The sequence below is a fragment of the Pecten maximus genome, chromosome 4 (assembly GCF_902652985.1).
Source record: "Pecten maximus chromosome 4, xPecMax1.1, whole genome shotgun sequence".
Lineage (NCBI taxonomy): Eukaryota > Metazoa > Mollusca > Bivalvia > Pectinida > Pectinidae > Pecten > Pecten maximus.
Genome location: NC_047018.1, coordinates 10,365,877 through 10,384,854, shown reverse-complemented (window position 1 = coordinate 10,384,854; position 18,978 = coordinate 10,365,877). Strand labels below are relative to the sequence as shown.

General features: G+C 38.9%; 2 protein-coding genes across 2 annotated transcripts; both read right to left on the bottom strand.

Moving 5' to 3' along the window:
- Positions 1-2,584: 2,584 nt before the first annotated feature.
- Positions 2,585-4,531, bottom strand: LOC117324881 (paternally-expressed gene 3 protein-like). Its single transcript, XM_033880709.1, has one exon. It carries the CDS (start codon positions 4,529-4,531, stop codon positions 2,585-2,587), a length of 1,947 nt encoding a protein of 648 aa, XP_033736600.1.
- Positions 4,532-5,368, bottom strand: LOC117324880 (paternally-expressed gene 3 protein-like). Its single transcript, XM_033880708.1, has one exon. It carries the CDS (start codon positions 5,366-5,368, stop codon positions 4,532-4,534), a length of 837 nt encoding a protein of 278 aa, XP_033736599.1.
- Between the last annotated feature and the right edge of the window lie 13,610 nt (positions 5,369-18,978).

Here is an 18,978-nt window from a genome sequence, read left to right as displayed (position 1 = left end):
TTTATGATTTACATGGGTGTGTCATTTATGATTTACAAGGGGTGTGTCATTGATGATTGACATGGGTGTGTCGTTGATGGTTGACATGGATGTGTCGTTGATGGTTGACATGGGTGTGTCGTTGATGATTGACATAGGTGTGTCGTTGATGATTTACAAGGGGTGTGTCATTGATGATTGACATGGGTGTGTCGTTGATGATTGACATGGGTGTGTCGTTGATGATTGACATGGGTGTGTCGTTGATGATTGACATGGATGTGTCGTTGATAATTGACATGGGTGTGTCGTTGATGATTGACATGGGTGTGTCGTTGATGATAGACATGGGTGTGTCGTTGATAATTGACATGGGTGTGTCGTTGATGATTGACATGGGTGTGTCGTTGATGATTTACAAAGGGTGTGTCGTTGATGATTGACATGGGTGTGTGGTTGATGATTGGCATGGGTGTGTCGTTGATGATTGACATGGGTGTGTCGTTGATGATAGACATGGGTGTGTCGTTGATAATTGACATGGGTGTGTCGTTGATGATTGACATGGGTGTGTTGTTGATGATAGACATGGGTGTGTCGTTGATAATTGACATGTGTGTGTCGTTGATGATTGATATTGGTGTGTCGTTGATGATAGACATGGGTGTGTCGTTGATGATTGACATGGGTGTGTCGTTGATGATTGACATGGGTGTGTCGTTGATGATTGACATGTGTGTGTCGTTGATGATTGACATGGGTGTGTCGTTGATGATTGACATGGGTGTGTCGTTGATGATAGACATGGGTGTGTCGTTGATGATTGACATGGGTGTGTCGTTGATGATTGACATTGGTGTGTCGTTGATGATTGACATGGGTGTGTCGTTGATGATTGACATGGGTGTGTCGTTGATGATTGACATGGGTGTGTCGTTGATGATTTACATGGGTGTGTCGTTGATGATTGACACGGGTGTGTCGTTGATGATTGACATGGGTGTGTCGTTGATGATTGACATGGGTGTGTCGTTGATGATTGACATGGTGTGTCGTTGATGGTTGACATGGGTGTGTCGTTGATGATTGACATGGCGTGTCGTTGATGGTTGACATGGGTGTGTCGTTGATGATTGACACGGGTGTGTAGTTGATGATTGACATGGGTGTGTCGTTGATGATTGACATGGGTGTGTCGTTGATGATTGACATGGGTGTGTCGTTGATGATTGACATGGGTGTGTCGTTGATGATTGACATGGGTGTGTCGTTGATGATTGACATGGGTGTGTCGTTGATGATTGACATGGGTGTGTCGTTGATGATTGACATGGTGTGTCGTTGATGGTTGACATGGGTGTGTCGTTGATGATTGACATGGCGTGTCGTTGATGGTTGACATGGGTGTGTCGTTGATGATTGACACGGGTGTGTAGTTGATGATTGACATGGGTGTGTCGTTGATGATTGACATGGGTGTGTCGTTGATGATTGACATGGGTGTGTCGTTGATGATTGACATGGGTGTGTCGTTGATGATTGACATGGGTGTGTCGTTGATGATTGACACGGATGTGTCGTTGATGGTTGACATGGGTGTGTCGTTGATGATTGACATGGGTGTGTCGTTGATGATTGACATGGGTGTGTCGTTGATGATTGACATGGGTATTTCGTTGATGATTGACATGGGTATGTCGTTGATGATTGACATGGGTGTGTCGTTGATGATTGACATGGGTGTGTCGTTGATGATTGACATGGGTGTGTCGTTGATGATTGACATGGGTGTGTCGTTGATGAAATAAACGACGCTAACCCTACCGGAACACCTGGTCTTGTTAACCTTATACTGTTTAAGTATGTCCATGCAAATCCATACTTTATTTTGCCGTCCTTTTGAGAATGATGGTTTCGATATTATATCGGTATTTTCTGATGTTTAGGTCAAATGTAAACTTTATTTAATTTACAACAATTGCGAAACAAATTATGTCACTCTCGATGGAAGCATGCGTGGTGTCTTACTAATGATGGAAACTGGAGTACCTGGAGAAAACCGACGTGGTCAGGTAGGTGACCTCATACATTTTCACGTCCGATCAGGGAATCGAACTACGACCGCCTAGGTGAAAGGTCACTGTGCTACCACTGCCTCCCGACCACCCATTATGTTTAGGTATGTTCTGGCCTGATTCGACAGTATGATTTTAAACCTCGCACGACAGAAAAGTCAGAGTAAAAAAAGGAAAATCATAGTTTGTTAAAAACATTTTAAAGGTATACTCGTTAAAGGGTAAGGAAATACGGGGTGAGCATCCTTAATTAACATGACAGTGCGTGTGTTGGTATGATAAAGACGAAGTTATGACACAACATGTAATCACGTGTAACAGGACCGTGAAATTAAACAAGGCGGGGTTACTTGTTGTCTCCAACACTGCATGAAATGAAACGTCAGCGTGCAATTATTATTAGATCAGTTTAAAAGTGGGTCAGGACCTTATTTCACGGAGTTTTTCATGTCAGAAATCCCAGTGTCATGTAATGTACAAGTACATTAGTAAATGTTGGTTTCAGAAGAGTAGAGTTAATATTAAAAATATTAGACGATACAACTGTTAGGTCGGTGGGACTCGCCAGGTATAGCTCGATTAATTATGTAGTTCTGTATAACTGGATTGATCATGTAGTTCTGTATAGCTGGACTAATCACGTAATTCTGTATAGCTGGATTGATCACGTAGTTCTGTATAACTGGATTGATCATGTAGTTCTGTATAGTTGGATTGATTATGTAGTTCTGTATAGCTGGACTAATTATGTAGTTCTGTATAGCTGGATTGATCACGTAGTTCTGTATAGCTGGATTGATCATGTAGTTCTGTATAGTTGGACTAATTATGTAGTTGTGTATAGCTGGACTAATTATGTAGTTCTGTATAGCTGGATTGATCATGTAGTTCTGTATAGTTGGACTAATTATGTAGTTCTGTATAGTTGGACTAACTATGTAGTTGTGTATAGCTGGACTAATTATGTAGTTCTGTATAGCTGGTTTAATTATGCAGTTCTGTATAGCTCGATTGATGACGTAGTTCTGTATAGCTGGATTAAGTATGTAGTTCTGTATAGCTGGATTAATTAGGTAGTTCTGTATAGCTGGATTGATCATGTAGTTCTGTATAGCTCGATTGATGACGTAGTTCTGTATAACTGGATTAATCATGTAGTTCTGTATAGCTGGATTAATTAGGTAGTTCTGTATAGCTGGACTAATTATGTAGTTCTGTATAGCTGGTTTAAGTATGTAGTTCTGTATAGCTGGATTGATCATGTAGTTCTGTATAGCTGGATTAATTATGTAGTTCTGTATAGCTGGATTAATTATGTAGTTGTGTAGAGCTGGACTAATTATGTAGTTCTGAATAGCTGGACTAATTATGTAGTTCTGTATAGCTGGACTAATTATGTAGTTCTGTATAGCTGCATTAATTATGTAGTTCTGTATAGCTGGATTGATCATGTAGTTCTGTATAGCTGGATTGATAATGTAGTTCTGTATAGCTGGATTAATTATGTAGTTCTGTAGAGCTGGACTAATTATGTAGTTCTGTATAGCTGGACTAATTATGTAGTTCTGTATAGCTGGACTAATTATGTAGTTCTGTATAGCTGGATTAATTATGTAGTTCTGTATAGCTCGATTGATCATGTAGTTCTGTATAGCTGGACTAATTATGTAGTTCTGTATAGCTGGACTAATTATGTAGTTCTGTATAGCTGGATTGATCATGTAGTTCTGTGTAGCTGGATTGATCATGTAGTTCTGTATAGCTGGATTAATTATGTAGTTCTGTATAGCTGGACTAATTATGTAGTTCTGTATAGATGGACTAATTATGTAGTTCTGTATAGCTGGACTAATTATGTAGTTCTGTATAGCTGGACTAATTATGTAGTTCTGTATAGCTGGACTAACTATGTAGTTCTGTATAGCTGGATTAATTATGTAGTTCTGTATAGCTGGACTAATTATGCAGTTCTGTATAGTTGGACTAATTATGTAGTTCTGTATAGCTTGACTAATTATGTAGTTCTGTATAGCTTGACTAATTATGTAGTTCTGTATAGCTTGACTAATTATGTAGTTCTGTATAGCTGGACTAATTATGTAGTTCTGTATAGCTGGACTAATTATGTAGTTCTGTATAGTTGGGCTAATTATGTAGTTCTGTATAGCTGGATTGATCACGTAGTTCTGTATAGCTGGATTGATCATGTAGTTCTGTATAGCTGGATTGATCACGTAGTTCTGTATAGCTGGATTGATCACGTAGTTCTGTATAGTTGGATTGATCATGTAGTTCTGTATAGCTGGATTAATTATGTAGTTCTGTATAGCTGGACTAATTATGTAGTTCTGTATAGCTGGACTAATTATGTAGTTCTGTATAGTTGGACTAATTATGTAGTTCTGTATAACTGGATTGATCATGTAGTTCTGTATAGCTGGACTAATTATGTAGTTCTGTATAGCTGGATTGATCATTTAGTTCTGTATAGTTGGACTAATTATGTAGTTCTGTATAGTTGGATTGATTATGTAGTTCTGTATAGCTGGACTAATTATGTAGTTCTGTATAGCTGGATTGATCACGTAGTTCTGTATAACTGGATTGATCATGTAGTTCTGTATAGTTGGATTGATTATGTAGTTCTGTATAGCTGGACTAATTATGTAGTTCTGTATAGCTGGATTGATCACGTAGTTCTGTATAGCTGGATTGATCACGTAGTTCTGTATAGTTGGATTGATCATGTAGTTCTGTATAGCTGGATTGATCACGTAGTTCTGTATAGCTGGACTAATTATGTATTTCTGTATAGTTGGATTGATCATGTAGTTCAGTATAGTTGGATTGATCATGTAGTTCTGTATAGTTGGACTAATTATGTAGTTCTGTATAGTTGGACTAACTATGTAGTTGTGTATAGCTGGACTAATTATGTAGTTCTGTATAGCTGGATTGATCATGTAGTTCTGTATAGTTGGACTAATTATGTAGTTGTGTATAGCTGGACTAATTATGTAGTTCTGTATAGCTGGATTGATCATGTAGTTCTGTATAGTTGGACTAATTATGTAGTTCTGTATAGTTGGACTAACTATGTAGTTGTGTATAGCTGGACTAATTATGTAGTTCTGTATAGCTGGTTTAATTATGCAGTTCTGTATAGCTCGATTGATGACGTAGTTCTGTATAGCTGGATTAAGTATGTAGTTCTGTATAGTTGGACTAATTATGTAGTTCTGTATAACTGGATTGATCATGTAGTTCTGTATAGCTGGACTAATTATGTAGTTCTGTATAGCTGGATTGATCATTTAGTTCTGTATAGTTGGACTAATTATGTAGTTCTGTATAGTTGGATTGATTATGTAGTTCTGTATAGCTGGACTAATTATGTAGTTCTGTATAGCTGGATTGATCACGTAGTTCTGTATAACTGGATTGATCATGTAGTTCTGTATAGTTGGATTGATTATGTAGTTCTGTATAGCTGGACTAATTATGTAGTTCTGTATAGCTGGATTGATCACGTAGTTCTGTATAGCTGGATTGATCACGTAGTTCTGTATAGTTGGATTGATCATGTAGTTCTGTATAGCTGGATTGATCACGTAGTTCTGTATAGCTGGACTAATTATGTATTTCTGTATAGTTGGATTGATCATGTAGTTCAGTATAGTTGGATTGATCATGTAGTTCTGTATAGTTGGACTAATTATGTAGTTCTGTATAGTTGGACTAACTATGTAGTTGTGTATAGCTGGACTAATTATGTAGTTCTGTATAGCTGGATTGATCATGTAGTTCTGTATAGTTGGACTAATTATGTAGTTGTGTATAGCTGGACTAATTATGTAGTTCTGTATAGCTGGATTGATCATGTAGTTCTGTATAGTTGGACTAATTATGTAGTTCTGTATAGTTGGACTAACTATGTAGTTGTGTATAGCTGGACTAATTATGTAGTTCTGTATAGCTGGTTTAATTATGCAGTTCTGTATAGCTCGATTGATGACGTAGTTCTGTATAGCTGGATTAAGTATGTAGTTCTGTATAGCTGGATTAAATAGGTAGTTCTGTATAGCTGGATTGATCATGTAGTTCTGTATAGCTCGATTGATGACGTAGTTCTGTATAACTGGATTAATCATGTAGTTCTGTATAGCTGGATTAATTAGGTAGTTCTGTATAGCTGGACTAATTATGTAGTTCTGTATAGCTGGTTTAAGTATGTAGTTCTGTATAGCTGGATTGATCATGTAGTTCTGTATAGCTGGACTGATTATGTAGCTCTGTATAGCTGGATTGATCATGTAGTTCTGTATAGCTGGTTTAATTTTGTAGTTTTTTATAGCTGGATTAATTAGGTAGTTCTGTATAGCTGGACTAATTATGTAGTTCTGTATAGCTGGATTGATCATGTAGTTCTGCATAGTTGGATTGATCATGTAGTTCTGTATAGCTGGACTAATTATGTAGTTGTGTATAGCTGAACTAATTATGTAGTTCTGTATAGCTGTACTAATTATGTAGTTCTGTATAGCTGGATTGATCATGTAGATTTAAATCTGTATAGTTGGATTGATCACGCAGTTCTGTATAGCTAAGTTTTAGTCAAGTACTAGGATTTGATTTTACATGTGTGTAGATATAGTCAATGGTGCATGATCTCTTCCGATTTTGAAAAAGATTTAGTGAACTTTGCATGTTTTTTTTTCAAAAACATAAAATGGCCGCGAAGGTTACACCTTCGTCGCTCTAATTGCCGTAGCTATCCTGAACGATACATAGGTTCGTCATTATCTGACACTTATCAGACCTATAGAAGAGGTATGAATAACGATTCATTTATTATTATGGGTTTTCGGCACGCTTGTCGAATTCTAGCACCCAAAATAAACACGTATCTACAGGAGAAGTGTCTGGAGTAAAAGTTCTGTGTGAATGGACAGACAGATTGTAAAACGTCGGTGTTAGTGATGAATGGACAGACAGAATGTAAAAGGTCGGTGTAAGTGATGAATGGACAGACAGAATGATGTCTAATAGTTATTTATTAGGATAAGAAAGCACACGACGATACCCGGCAATGATCTGTGATGTATAGGGTACAGTACATTCCAGTATACACACAGCAGCGGCATTATTTGCTGCTGTTCCTCATTAGATCATAATTATGGTGAGGGGTGTCATGAATTATAAAATAAAAATACGGAACATTTAATGAAGTCGGTAGTAGATTAAAAGGTGAAGGGAAACCTTCCGAGATACCTTCTTATCACCGGACTATCAATAAGGAGTAGTGGGTGTCGTTGTATTTGTTCATTGGTATCACAATCGCAACTTTAGGAAACAAATATGTAGCCGTTTTTGTTACGTTTTCTTATCCTAGGCTGAGACTGGATGAAGTATTTAGTATCACAACCTATTTTAGATCTTCATACATTGTACATTTCGTCTATGAACGACTCACCAATTATGCAGATAGCATTGAACTTATACTAGAAAACCAAGCGGGATTTAGAAAACATCATTCTACAACTGATCATATTTTTTCACTCTATTCTTTAATTGAACTATCAAAACAATTCAAAAGTAAAATGTACTGTGCATTTATAGATTTTGAGAAAGCCTTCGACAGTGTCTGGAGATTAGGACTGTGGAACAAATTAATTACAAGTAATATAGGAGGGAAATGTTTTAAAGTCATAATTAATATGTACAATGGAATTAAGGCCAAAGTAATTAAAGGCGGTTCTGTCTCTAATATTTTTAATTGTAATTCCGGTGTAAGACAAGGGGAAAATTTGTCCCCTTTTTTATTTTCAATCTTTTTAAATGATCTAGAAAATTTCTTAATATCACATGACTGTAGAGGTTTATCTAATTTGGCGGGAAAACTAGAGACAGAGCTACAAGTTTATATCAAGTTGTATATAATGTTGTATGCCGATGATACCATTCTACTTGCAGAGTCAGTAGAAGATTTACAAACACAACTTAACGTATTTCACACCTACTCAAAATTGTGGCATCTTAAAGTTAACATTGACAAGACTAAGATAATGGTTTTTGGGAGAGGAACGGTGTCACGAAATATACAGTTCACCTATGATGGCAATAATTTAGAAATTGTGAAAAATTTTAAATATCTCGGGGTTTGTTTCACTAGAAATGGTTTTACACATTTGAATATCAAACAATTATATGAAAAAGGCCTTAGGGCCATGTATGGCGCTATTTCAAAATGCAGAAATCATAATCTGTCCATCGATTGTAAAATGGATATTTTTGATAAAGCAATCAAACCGATTATACTATATGGCTGTGAGGTTTGGGGGTTTTGTGACACCAAGCTCTTAGAACGTCTACATTTGAAATTCTGTAAACATATCCTTAGATTAAAAACATCTACACCAAACTTTATGATATATGGAGAATTGGGAAGGTTTCCATTACGTATAAATATAAAAGTTCGTATGATTGGATTTTGGGCCAAAATGATGGTCTCAACTCATAATAAATTGAGCAACAAATTTTTCCAAATTTTAAGACATTATAATGCTCAATGGTCTAACTATATTAAAAATATTTTTGAAGAATGTAATTTATTAGATGTTTTTGAAAACCATGAATTTACTAGTATACGCTGCTTAAAAAATACTGTTTTTCATACCCTAAGAAATTTGTTCATATGTAATTGGAAAAATGACGTTTTCAATTCTCCGAAAGGGACCAATTACAGAATTTATAAACATGATTTAAGTTTAGAAAAATATCTACTTGACCTCCCTCCTAAGCTAGCTAATTCCTATTGTAAATTTCGAACTTGTAACATTAAATTACCAATCGAATACGGAAGATGGAATAACATCCCAAGAGAAAATAGAATCTGTAGTCTGTGTAACCTGAATGAAATAGGAGACGAATTCCATTATCTATTTAAGTGCAGCGATCATCAAATAGCATTAAACAGAAAAAAATATATATCTAGATACTATTATGAAAGACCAAGTACATTCAAATTTAATACACTTTTTAATTTTGTAGTAGACGATGAATTGAAATCACTTGTGAAATTAATTAAAGAAATAAGTATACGACTCAACAATATTTAAGATAATCTCTTGCTTAACAAATGTATCGATGTATTATATCATATGTCCTGTACAAAATTTTGTATGTATATAATTCTCTACACTTTATATGTTTATGAGAATAAAATATTGTCATTGTCATTGTCATTGTCATTGTCTAAACACTGTCATACACTCTGGATCATCAGCTGTCGGTATTCATTGTACAGTGTATATAGCCACTTTGTCAAGGTCATGACTCTTACTTACATCTATGTGATGAGTTCCACAAACATACGGATAAGGCCTATTGGACCTGCTCATCTAGTGTTCAATACAGATGATCACAACAGAAAACATTTCGACATGCGACACATAAAGTGTGCCAAGCGATTTTTAGTTGACGAAAACAGTTTTCTTATTTTTTTCTAACAACGTTGACACCCGTGCCTTGGATATGGAACTAGGGAAGTTACTTTTTTCCAAATGTTATTGAGTTTCAGGATAAATAGTGGATCAATTTCATGCTTATAAGCCTCTTAGTTATTGAAAAGAAATTGTTTGAGTGAGAATGATGAAGCCGGAAGGACGGACGGAGGGACGGACGACGCACCTCGTCATAAGCTCACTCACTTGGACATTAAGAAAGACCAACGTGTCACGTGGTCGTGTACATTAAAACCGACATAACTAGGATAAAATATCGACAAAATACAAAGGAGCTCTTACAGAAACAATGGATATTTGGAACCAATCTGACCAAAGCATTGTGTTAATTGTAACAACCTTAGAGACTAATTACAGTGTCGTCTTCGGTATCTATTCCGTGTCGGTGAAACCACATACTTCTACTGATATGTCATTGAGAGTGTAGTGGTACGGCATTAGGAATCTAGTGGTATGTCATTGGGAGTGTAGTGGTATGGCATTAGGAGTCTAGTGGTACGGCATTATGAGTCTAGTGGTACGGCATTAGGAGGTTAGTGGTACAGCATTGGGAGTCAAGTGGAATGTCATTGGGAGTCAAGTGATATGGCATTGGGAGTCAAGTGGTATGTCATTAGGAGTCTAGTGGTATGGCATTAGGAGGTTAGTGGTATGGCATTGGGAGTCAAGTGGTATGTAATTGGGAGTCAAGTGGTATGTCATTGGGAGTCAAGTGGTATGTCATTGGAGTCTAGTGGTATGGCATTATGAGTCTAGTGGTACGGCATTTAGGAGTCTAGTGGTATGACATTGGGAGTCTAGAGGTATGACATTTGGAGTCTAGAGATATGACATTGGGAGTCTAGAGATATGACATTGGGAGTCTAGAGATATGACATTTGGAGTCTAGAGATATGACATCGGGAGTCTAGTGGTATGGCATTAGGAGTCTAGTGGCATGGCATTAGGAGTCTAGTGGTATGGCATTAGGAGGTTAGTGGTATGGCATTGGGAGTCAAGTGGTATGTCATTGGGAGTCAAGTGGTATTGCATTGGGAGTAAAGTGGTATGTCATTGGAGTCTAGTGGTATGGCATTATGAGTCTAGTGGTACGGCATTTAGGAGTCTAGTGGTATGACATTGGGAGTCTAGAGGTATGACATTTGGAGTCTAGAGATATGACATTGGGAGTCTAGAGATATGACATTTGGAGTCTAGAGATATGACATCGGGAGTCTAGTGGTATGGCATTAGGAGTCTAGTGGCATGGCATTGGGAGTCTAGTGGTATGGCATTGGGAGTCTAGTGGTATGACATTGGTAGTCTAGTGGTATGACATTTGGAGTCTAGTGGTATGGCATTGGGAGTCTAGTGGTATGGCATTGGGAGTTGCATTCTTTAGGTAAAAAAACTGTCACCATTGACTTGTCTTTAAACCGTGAGAACACATAAAAAAGTGAGTTGATGTAGACGGCGAGTCAAGTGGTTTGTGACAGAAAAAGTCAAGATGACAGGAAATTAACGAGTTATTTTTGTATAGTGATGATCACCCGTCTGATAAACGGTTTGAAATGATTCAAGATGCAAAGGATTTTCAGTTCAATCGCGTCCTTTAATCTGTTATTCTCTGATATAAATTCACGTACAAAATTATATACTTTTAGATAATTAAACATCACTACTCAATTATAATTCTTTAATCCACGAACATTTACCGATCTGTCGTCTTACTATACCGGTCCGCAAACATTCTGATAATGGTAGCTAACAGTCAAACTTACATTTGTAATAGCATTAAATGGACATTTTATTGTTTGGTTTAGGATGTACTAGATAGATATTAATTGTTTGGACCAAATACAAATGCTTCCTTTGCCATATATTCAAAGTGAATTTTCATCCTAGTTCCGTATCACTGAAAGATAGCCAAGTAAGGCCGAAAAGTAGCCATTACAAATACCAGGAAAGACACGTTTGGTTGTTTGCTATCTTTTTTTCCACAGGAAGTTAAATGACACGAAAATGCTCCTTCAACTCAACACACCAGTCCTTATTTATGACCTTTCTATAAGGCATTGCGTGCACCTGACTTCCGCTCGAGTATTAGGCTATGTCTATGTAATGGCCAGCTGGCATTCTAGTTTTGTTTGTACTGTCATAATCGTAAGAGGATACTGGCCGTTGTTTTCCGCCAACTCAGTATTAGCATTACAATATTAATTGCCTGCTGATTTTCGACACAAGGACGTCACAATTATCGCGTAACATTCCAGATAAAAACCAATTCTTACGTTTTCCTATTACACATTATATAGTTATATCAATTAAAACAGACGATGTCTTTTAGGATATTTACTCTAAACACAAAATGAATTTCTTCTCCTATATTTTGCCCTGCCTAGTTAAGTGATTTTGCAGCACGGCAGCACGGACGGTAGGTATACGGACGGATTCCATATATCGCGGTTTTGACGTCCATCTTGTGTCGGATGGTCGGTAAACGTACTGAATACCGATTCTGTAGAGTTTGACCTCAAACCTGTGTTGGATGGTCGGAAAACGTACTGAATACCGATTCCGTAGAGCACAGTTTGACCTCAAACTTGTGTTTGATGACGGGTCAAGTACCAAGCACTCTTGACTTTGTTGCTAAATGCTCATTATTTACTGGGAACAATTTATACTTCTCTTTTACTCATTTAAACATCAAACATTTTCGTACAATCCAACAAGGGGGTATTGAATTGTGGGACTGCTACTTCTTCAAAATACGAGGTATTTCTATCACACTAACTGTCGACCTTGATTGTGTAGCATTTTTATACAATATATCGTGTAAGATAAGGAAATCTTTGAGGTGGACACACTTACAGAAACTGTTAAATTGGTATGAATATATAGTTGATCCGATATACAAGGAAATAACTAAGGTCAACAAGGACGTCTATTATTATTATAATTCTGTATTCACAATATCTATATACCGGTAAATAAATCACTCAGTCAATTCTCAACTTGTTTTTCTTACGTTGTTCTCTTTTGTCCTCATGTTAACATATCTAAATTTATATCTGCATTCAGTAAATTCTTCTAGTAGAACTTGCAACATTCATTGTTTCCGGAGACAGTCAAAATTGGCACGTCACAAATGATCTTGTTCTTGCTCGAAAAATTTGGTAATGAAAATGACAGTTCAACGATGTAAAAATGGGCTGTAGTCAGTTTCAGAATGTCAGCTTGATATCATAATCACTATTTGAACACTTACTTGTTGCGACACACAAATCTGACAAAACTATTTGGTGGTATAAACGCATTGGCTTATTTTAACTCAAGTATGTAAGAGTTATTCCCCTTCTCCGTAATTACAACCATGATTATGACACAACTGTCAAATAAATGTACACATCATGTCCTCTCTTAACTACACTGTGTCATCTCCTAATTACATTGTGTCCTCTCCTAACTACACCGTGTCCTCTCCTAACTACACCGTGTCCTCTCCTAACTACACCGTGTCCTCTCCTAACTACACTGTGTCATCTCCTAACTACACCGCGTCCTCTCCTAACTACACTGTGTCCTCTCCTAACTACACTGTGTCCTCTCCTAACTACACCGTGTCCTCTCATTACGACACTGTGTCCTCTCCTAGCTACACTGTGTCCTCTCCTAACTACACTGTGTCCTCTCCTAACTACACCGTGTCCTCTCCTAACGACACTGTGTCCTCTCCTAACTATACCGCGTCCTCTCCTAACTACGCCGTGTCCTCTCCTAACTACACCGTGTCCTCTCCTAACTACACCGAGTCCTCTCCTAACTACGCAGTGTCCTCTCCTAACTACACCGTGTCCTCTCATAACTACACCGTGTCCTCTCCTAACGACACTGAGTCCTCTCCTAACTACACTGTGTCCTCTCCTAACTACACTGTGTCCTCTCCTAACTACACTGTGTCCTCTCATAACTACACCGTGTCCTCTCATAATTACACCGTGTCCTCTCCTAACTACGCCGTGTCCTCTCCTAACTACGCCGTGTCCTCTCCTAACTACGCCGTGTCCTCTCCTAACTACGCCGTGTCCTCTCCTAACTACGCCGTGTCCTCTCCTAACTACACCGTGTCCTCTCCTAACTACACCGTGTCCTCTCCTAACTACACCGTGTCCTCTCCTAACTACACTGTGTCCTCTCCTAACTACACCGTGTCCTCTCCTAACTACACCGTGTCCTCTCCTAACTACACTGTGTCCTCTCCTAACTACACTGTGTCCTCTCCTTACTACACTGTGTCCTCTCCTTACTACACTGTGTCCTCTCCTAACTACACTGAGTCCTCTCCTAACTACACGGAGTCCTCTCCTAACTACACCGTGTCCTCTCCTAACTACACCGTGTCCTCTCCTAACTACACTGTGTCCTCTCCTAACTACACTGTGTCCTCTCCTAACTACACTGAGTCCTCTCCTAACTACACTGTGTCCTCTCCTAACTACGCCGTGTCCTCTCCTAACGACACTGTGTCCTCTCCTAACTACACTGTGTCCTCTCCTAACTACACTGTGTCCTCTCCTAACGACACTGTACCCTCCCCTAACTACACTGTGTCCTCTCCTAACGACACTGTGTCCTCTCATAACTACACTGTACCCTCCCCTAACTACACCTTGTCCTCTCCTAACGACACTGTGTCCTCTCCTAACTACACCGTGTCCTCTCCTAACTACACTGTGTCCTTTCCTAACTACACTGTGTCCTTTCCTAACTACACTGTGTCCTCTCCTAACTACACTGTGTCCTCTCCTAACTACACTGTGTCCTCTCCTAACTACACCGTGTCCTCTCCTAACTTCACCGTGTCCTCTCCTAACTACACTGTGTCCTCTCCTAACGACACTGTGCCCTCTCCTAACTACACCGCGTCCTCTCCTAACTACACCGTGTACTCTCCTAACTACACCGTGTCCTCTCCTAACTACACTGTGTTATCTCCTAACTACACCATGTACTCTCCTAACTACACTGTGTCCTCTCCTAACGACACCGTGTCCTCTCCTAACTACACTGTGTCCTCTCCTAACGACACCGTGTCCTTTCCTAACTACACCGCGTCCTCTCCTAACTACACCGTGTCCTCTCCTAACTACACCGCGTCCTCTCCTAACTACACTGTGTCCTCTCCTAACTACACTGAGTCCTCTCCTAACTACACTGTGTCCTCTCCTAACTACACTGTGTCCTCTCCTAACTACGCTGTGTCCTCTCCTAACTACGCTGTGTCCTTTCCTAACTACACTGTGTCCTTTCCTAACTACACTGTGTCCTCTCCTAACTACACTGTGTCCTCTCCTAACTACACTGTGTCCTCTCCTAACTACACTGTGTACTCTCCTAACTACATTGTGAATCACCAGGTATTTTAACAAACATGTTTTCTTATGTAAAAAATGTGAATGGCAGAAACACTAGATCTTCTATATCAAACAAATTGTATGTTCCAACAGCCAGAACAAACTATTTCAAACGTTCATTTGTATATACATGTTCAATTTTATGGAACGAAGCTAATGATACTATTAGAGACTCAGTTAGTATTGGGATTTTTAAAACTAGATACCTGCAGCTTTACTTCTCAAAATCTTAGCTATATATATATATATATATACTGCAATATTTTATAAATTACTTCAACTAGTCTAGTTTTAATTTCTAAATATTTCTTTTGTGATTATTAATAGAATATATAGTTATATCTGTGATTCATCCCTTACACTGATATTTTAGTATAGTAATATTCAATCTTCTAAATTTAATTTTAGATCACCTACTTCATTGTACCATTTTAATTCACACTATATTAGTGTATATTCTGTCAATTTTTACCTTTTGCTATATTAGCATTGTATGTATATTCGACTCCTTGTGCTTTAATAATGTCCTTCAGCAACACTTGTGTGATATACAAGCGTTCATTTATAAATCATATTTAAGCTGTGATGATAATTATATATTTATTACATTGTTATATTATATCGTTATTTTAAATTATGCCATGCTTGTGTAAATATATTTGATGCAGGGCCATGTTGTAAACTAGACATTGTCTAAATATGTTACCCTGGTTAAATAAAAGATATTATTATTATTATTATTATTATTATAACTACACTGTGTCCTCTCCTAACTACACTGTGTCCTCTCCTAACTACACTGTGTCCTCTCCTAACTACACTGTGTCCTCTCCTAACTACACTGTGTCCTCTCCTAACTACACTGTGTCCTCTCCTAACTACACCGTGTCCTCTCCTAACTACACCGTGTACTCTCCTAACGACACTGTGTCCTCTCCTAACGACACCGTGTCCTCTCCTAACTACACCATGTACTCTCCTCACTACACTGTGTCCTATCATAACTACACCGTGTCCTCTCCTAACTACGCCGTGTTATCTCCTAACTACATCATGTACTCTCCTAACTACACTGTGTCCTCTCCTAACGACACCGTGTCCTCTCCTAACTACACCGTGTCCTCTCCTAACTACACTGTGTCCTCTCCTAACTACACTGTGTCCTCTCCTAACTACACTGTGTCCTCTCCTAACTACACTGTGTCCTCTCCTAACTACACCGTGTCCTCTCCTAACTACACCGTGTCCTCTCCTAACTACACCGTGTCCTCTCCTAACTACACTGTGTCCTCTCCTAACGACACTGTGCCCTCTCCTAACTACACTGTGTCCTCTCCTAACTACACCGCGTCCTCTCCTAACTACACCGTGTACTCTCCTAACTACACCGTGTCCTCTCCTAACTACACTGTGTTATCTCCTAACTACACCATGTACTCTCCTAACTACACTGTGTCCTCTCCTAACGACACCGTGTCCTCTCCTAACTACACTGTGTCCTCTCCTAACGACACCGTGTCCTTTCCTAACTACACCGCGTCCTCTCCTAACTACACCATGTCCTCTCCTAACTACACCGCGTCCTCTCCTAACTACACTGTGTCCTCTCCTAACTACACTGAGTCCTCTCCTAACTACACTGTGTCCTCTCCTAACTACACTGTGTCCTCTCCTAACTACGCTGTGTCCTCTCCTAACTACGCTGTGTCCTTTCCTAACTACACTGTGTCCTTTCCTAACTACACTGTGTCCTCTCCTAACTACACTGTGTCCTCTCCTAACTACACTGTGTACTCTCCTAACTACATTGTGAATCACCAGGTATTTTAACAAACATGTTTTCTTATGTAAAAAATGTGAATGGCAGAAACACTAGATCTTCTATATCAAACAAATTGTATGTTCCAACAGCCAGAACAAACTATTTCAAACGTTCATTTGTATATACATGTTCAATTTTATGGAACGAAGCTAATGATACTATTAGAGACTCAGTTAGTATTGGGATTTTTAAAACTAGATACCTGCAGCTTTACTTCTCAAAATCTTAGCTATATATATATATATATATACTGCAATATTTTATAAATTACTTCAACTAGTCTAGTTTTAATTTCTAAATATTTCTTTTGTGATTATTAATAGAATATATAGTTATATCTGTGATTCATCCCTTACACTGATATTTTAGTATAGTAATATTCAATCTTCTAAATTTAATTTTAGATCACCTACTTCATTGTACCATTTTAATTCACACTATATTAGTGTATATTCTGTCAATTTTTACCTTTTGCTATATTAGCATTGTATGTATATTCGACTCCTTGTGCTTTAATAATGTCCTTCAGCAACACTTGTGTGATATACAAGCGTTCATTTATAAATCATATTTAAGCTGTGATGATAATTATATATTTATTACATTGTTATATTATATCGTTATTTTAAATTATGCCATGCTTGTGTAAATATATTTGATGCAGGGCCATGTTGTAAACTAGACATTGTCTAAATATGTTACCCTGGTTAAATAAAAGATATTATTATTATTATTATTATTATTATAACTACACTGTGTCCTCTCCTAACTACACTGTGTCCTCTCCTAACTACACTGTGTCCTCTCCTAACTACACTGTGTCCTCTCCTAACTACACTGTGTCCTCTCCTAACTACACTGTGCCCTCTCCTAACTACACCGTGTCCTCTCCTAACTACACCGTGTACTCTCCTAACGACACTGTGTCCTCTCCTAACGACACCGTGTCCTCTCCTAACTACACCATGTACTCTCCTCACTACACTGTGTCCTATCATAACTACACCGTGTCCTCTCCTAACTACGCCGTGTTATCTCCTAACTACACCATGTACTCTCCTAACTACACTGTGTCCTCTCCTAACTACACCGTGTCCTCTCCTAACTACACTGTGTCCTCTCCTAACTACACTGTGTCCTCTCCTAACTACACTGTGTCCTCTCCTAACTACACCGTGTCCTCTCCTAACTACACTGTGTCCTCTCCTAACTACACTGTGCCCTCTCCTAACTACACTGTGTCCTCTCCTAACTACACCGTGTACTCTCCTAACGACACTGTGTCCTCTCCTAACGACACCGTGTCCTCTCCTAACTACACCATATACTCTCCTCACTACACTGTGTCCTATCATTACTACACTGTGTCCTCTCCTAACTACACTGTGTCCTCTCATAACTACACCGTGTCCTCTCATAATTACACCGTGTCCTCTCCTAACTACGCCGTGTCCTCTCCTAACTACGCCGTGTCCTCTCCTAACTACGCCGTGTCCTCTCCTAACTACGCCGTGTCCTCTCCTAACTACGCCGTGTCCTCTCCTAACTACGCCGTGTCCTCTCCTAACTACGCCGTGTCCTCTCCTAACTACGCCGTGTCCTCTCCTAACTACACCGTGTCCTCTCCTAACTACACCGTGTCCTCTCCTAACTACACCGTGTCCTCTCCTAACTACACCGTGTCCTCTCCTAACTACACTGTGTCCTCTCCTAACTACACTGTGTCCTCTCCTTACTACACTGTGTCCTCTCCTTACTACACTGTGTCCTCTCCTAACTACACTGAGTCCTCTCCTAACTACACGGAGTCCTCTCCTAACTACACCGTGTCCTCTCCTAACTACACCGTGTCCTCTCCTAACTACACTGTGTCCTCTCCTAACTACACTGAGTCCTCTCCTAACTACACTGTGTCCTCTCCTAACTACGCCGTGTCCTCTCCTAACGACACTGAGTCCTCTCCTAACTACACTGTGTCCTCTCCTAACTACACTGTGTCCTCTCCTAACGACACTGTACCCTCCCCTAACTACACTGTGTCCTCTCCTAACGACACTGTGTCTTCTCATAACTACACTGTACCCTCCCCTAACTACACCTTGTCCTCTCCTAACGACACTGTGTCCTCTCCTAACTACACCGTGTCCTCTCCTAACTACACTGTGTCCTTTCCTAACTACACTGTG

Bases quoted from the DNA above. Each gene is read 5' to 3' on its own strand.
- LOC117324881 (XM_033880709.1), bottom strand. From the start codon at position 4,531: ATGATCAATCCAGCTATACAGAACTACATAATTAGTCCAGCTATACAG.
- LOC117324880 (XM_033880708.1), bottom strand. From the start codon at position 5,368: ATGATCAATCCAGCTATACAGAACTACATAATTAGTCCAGCTATACAG.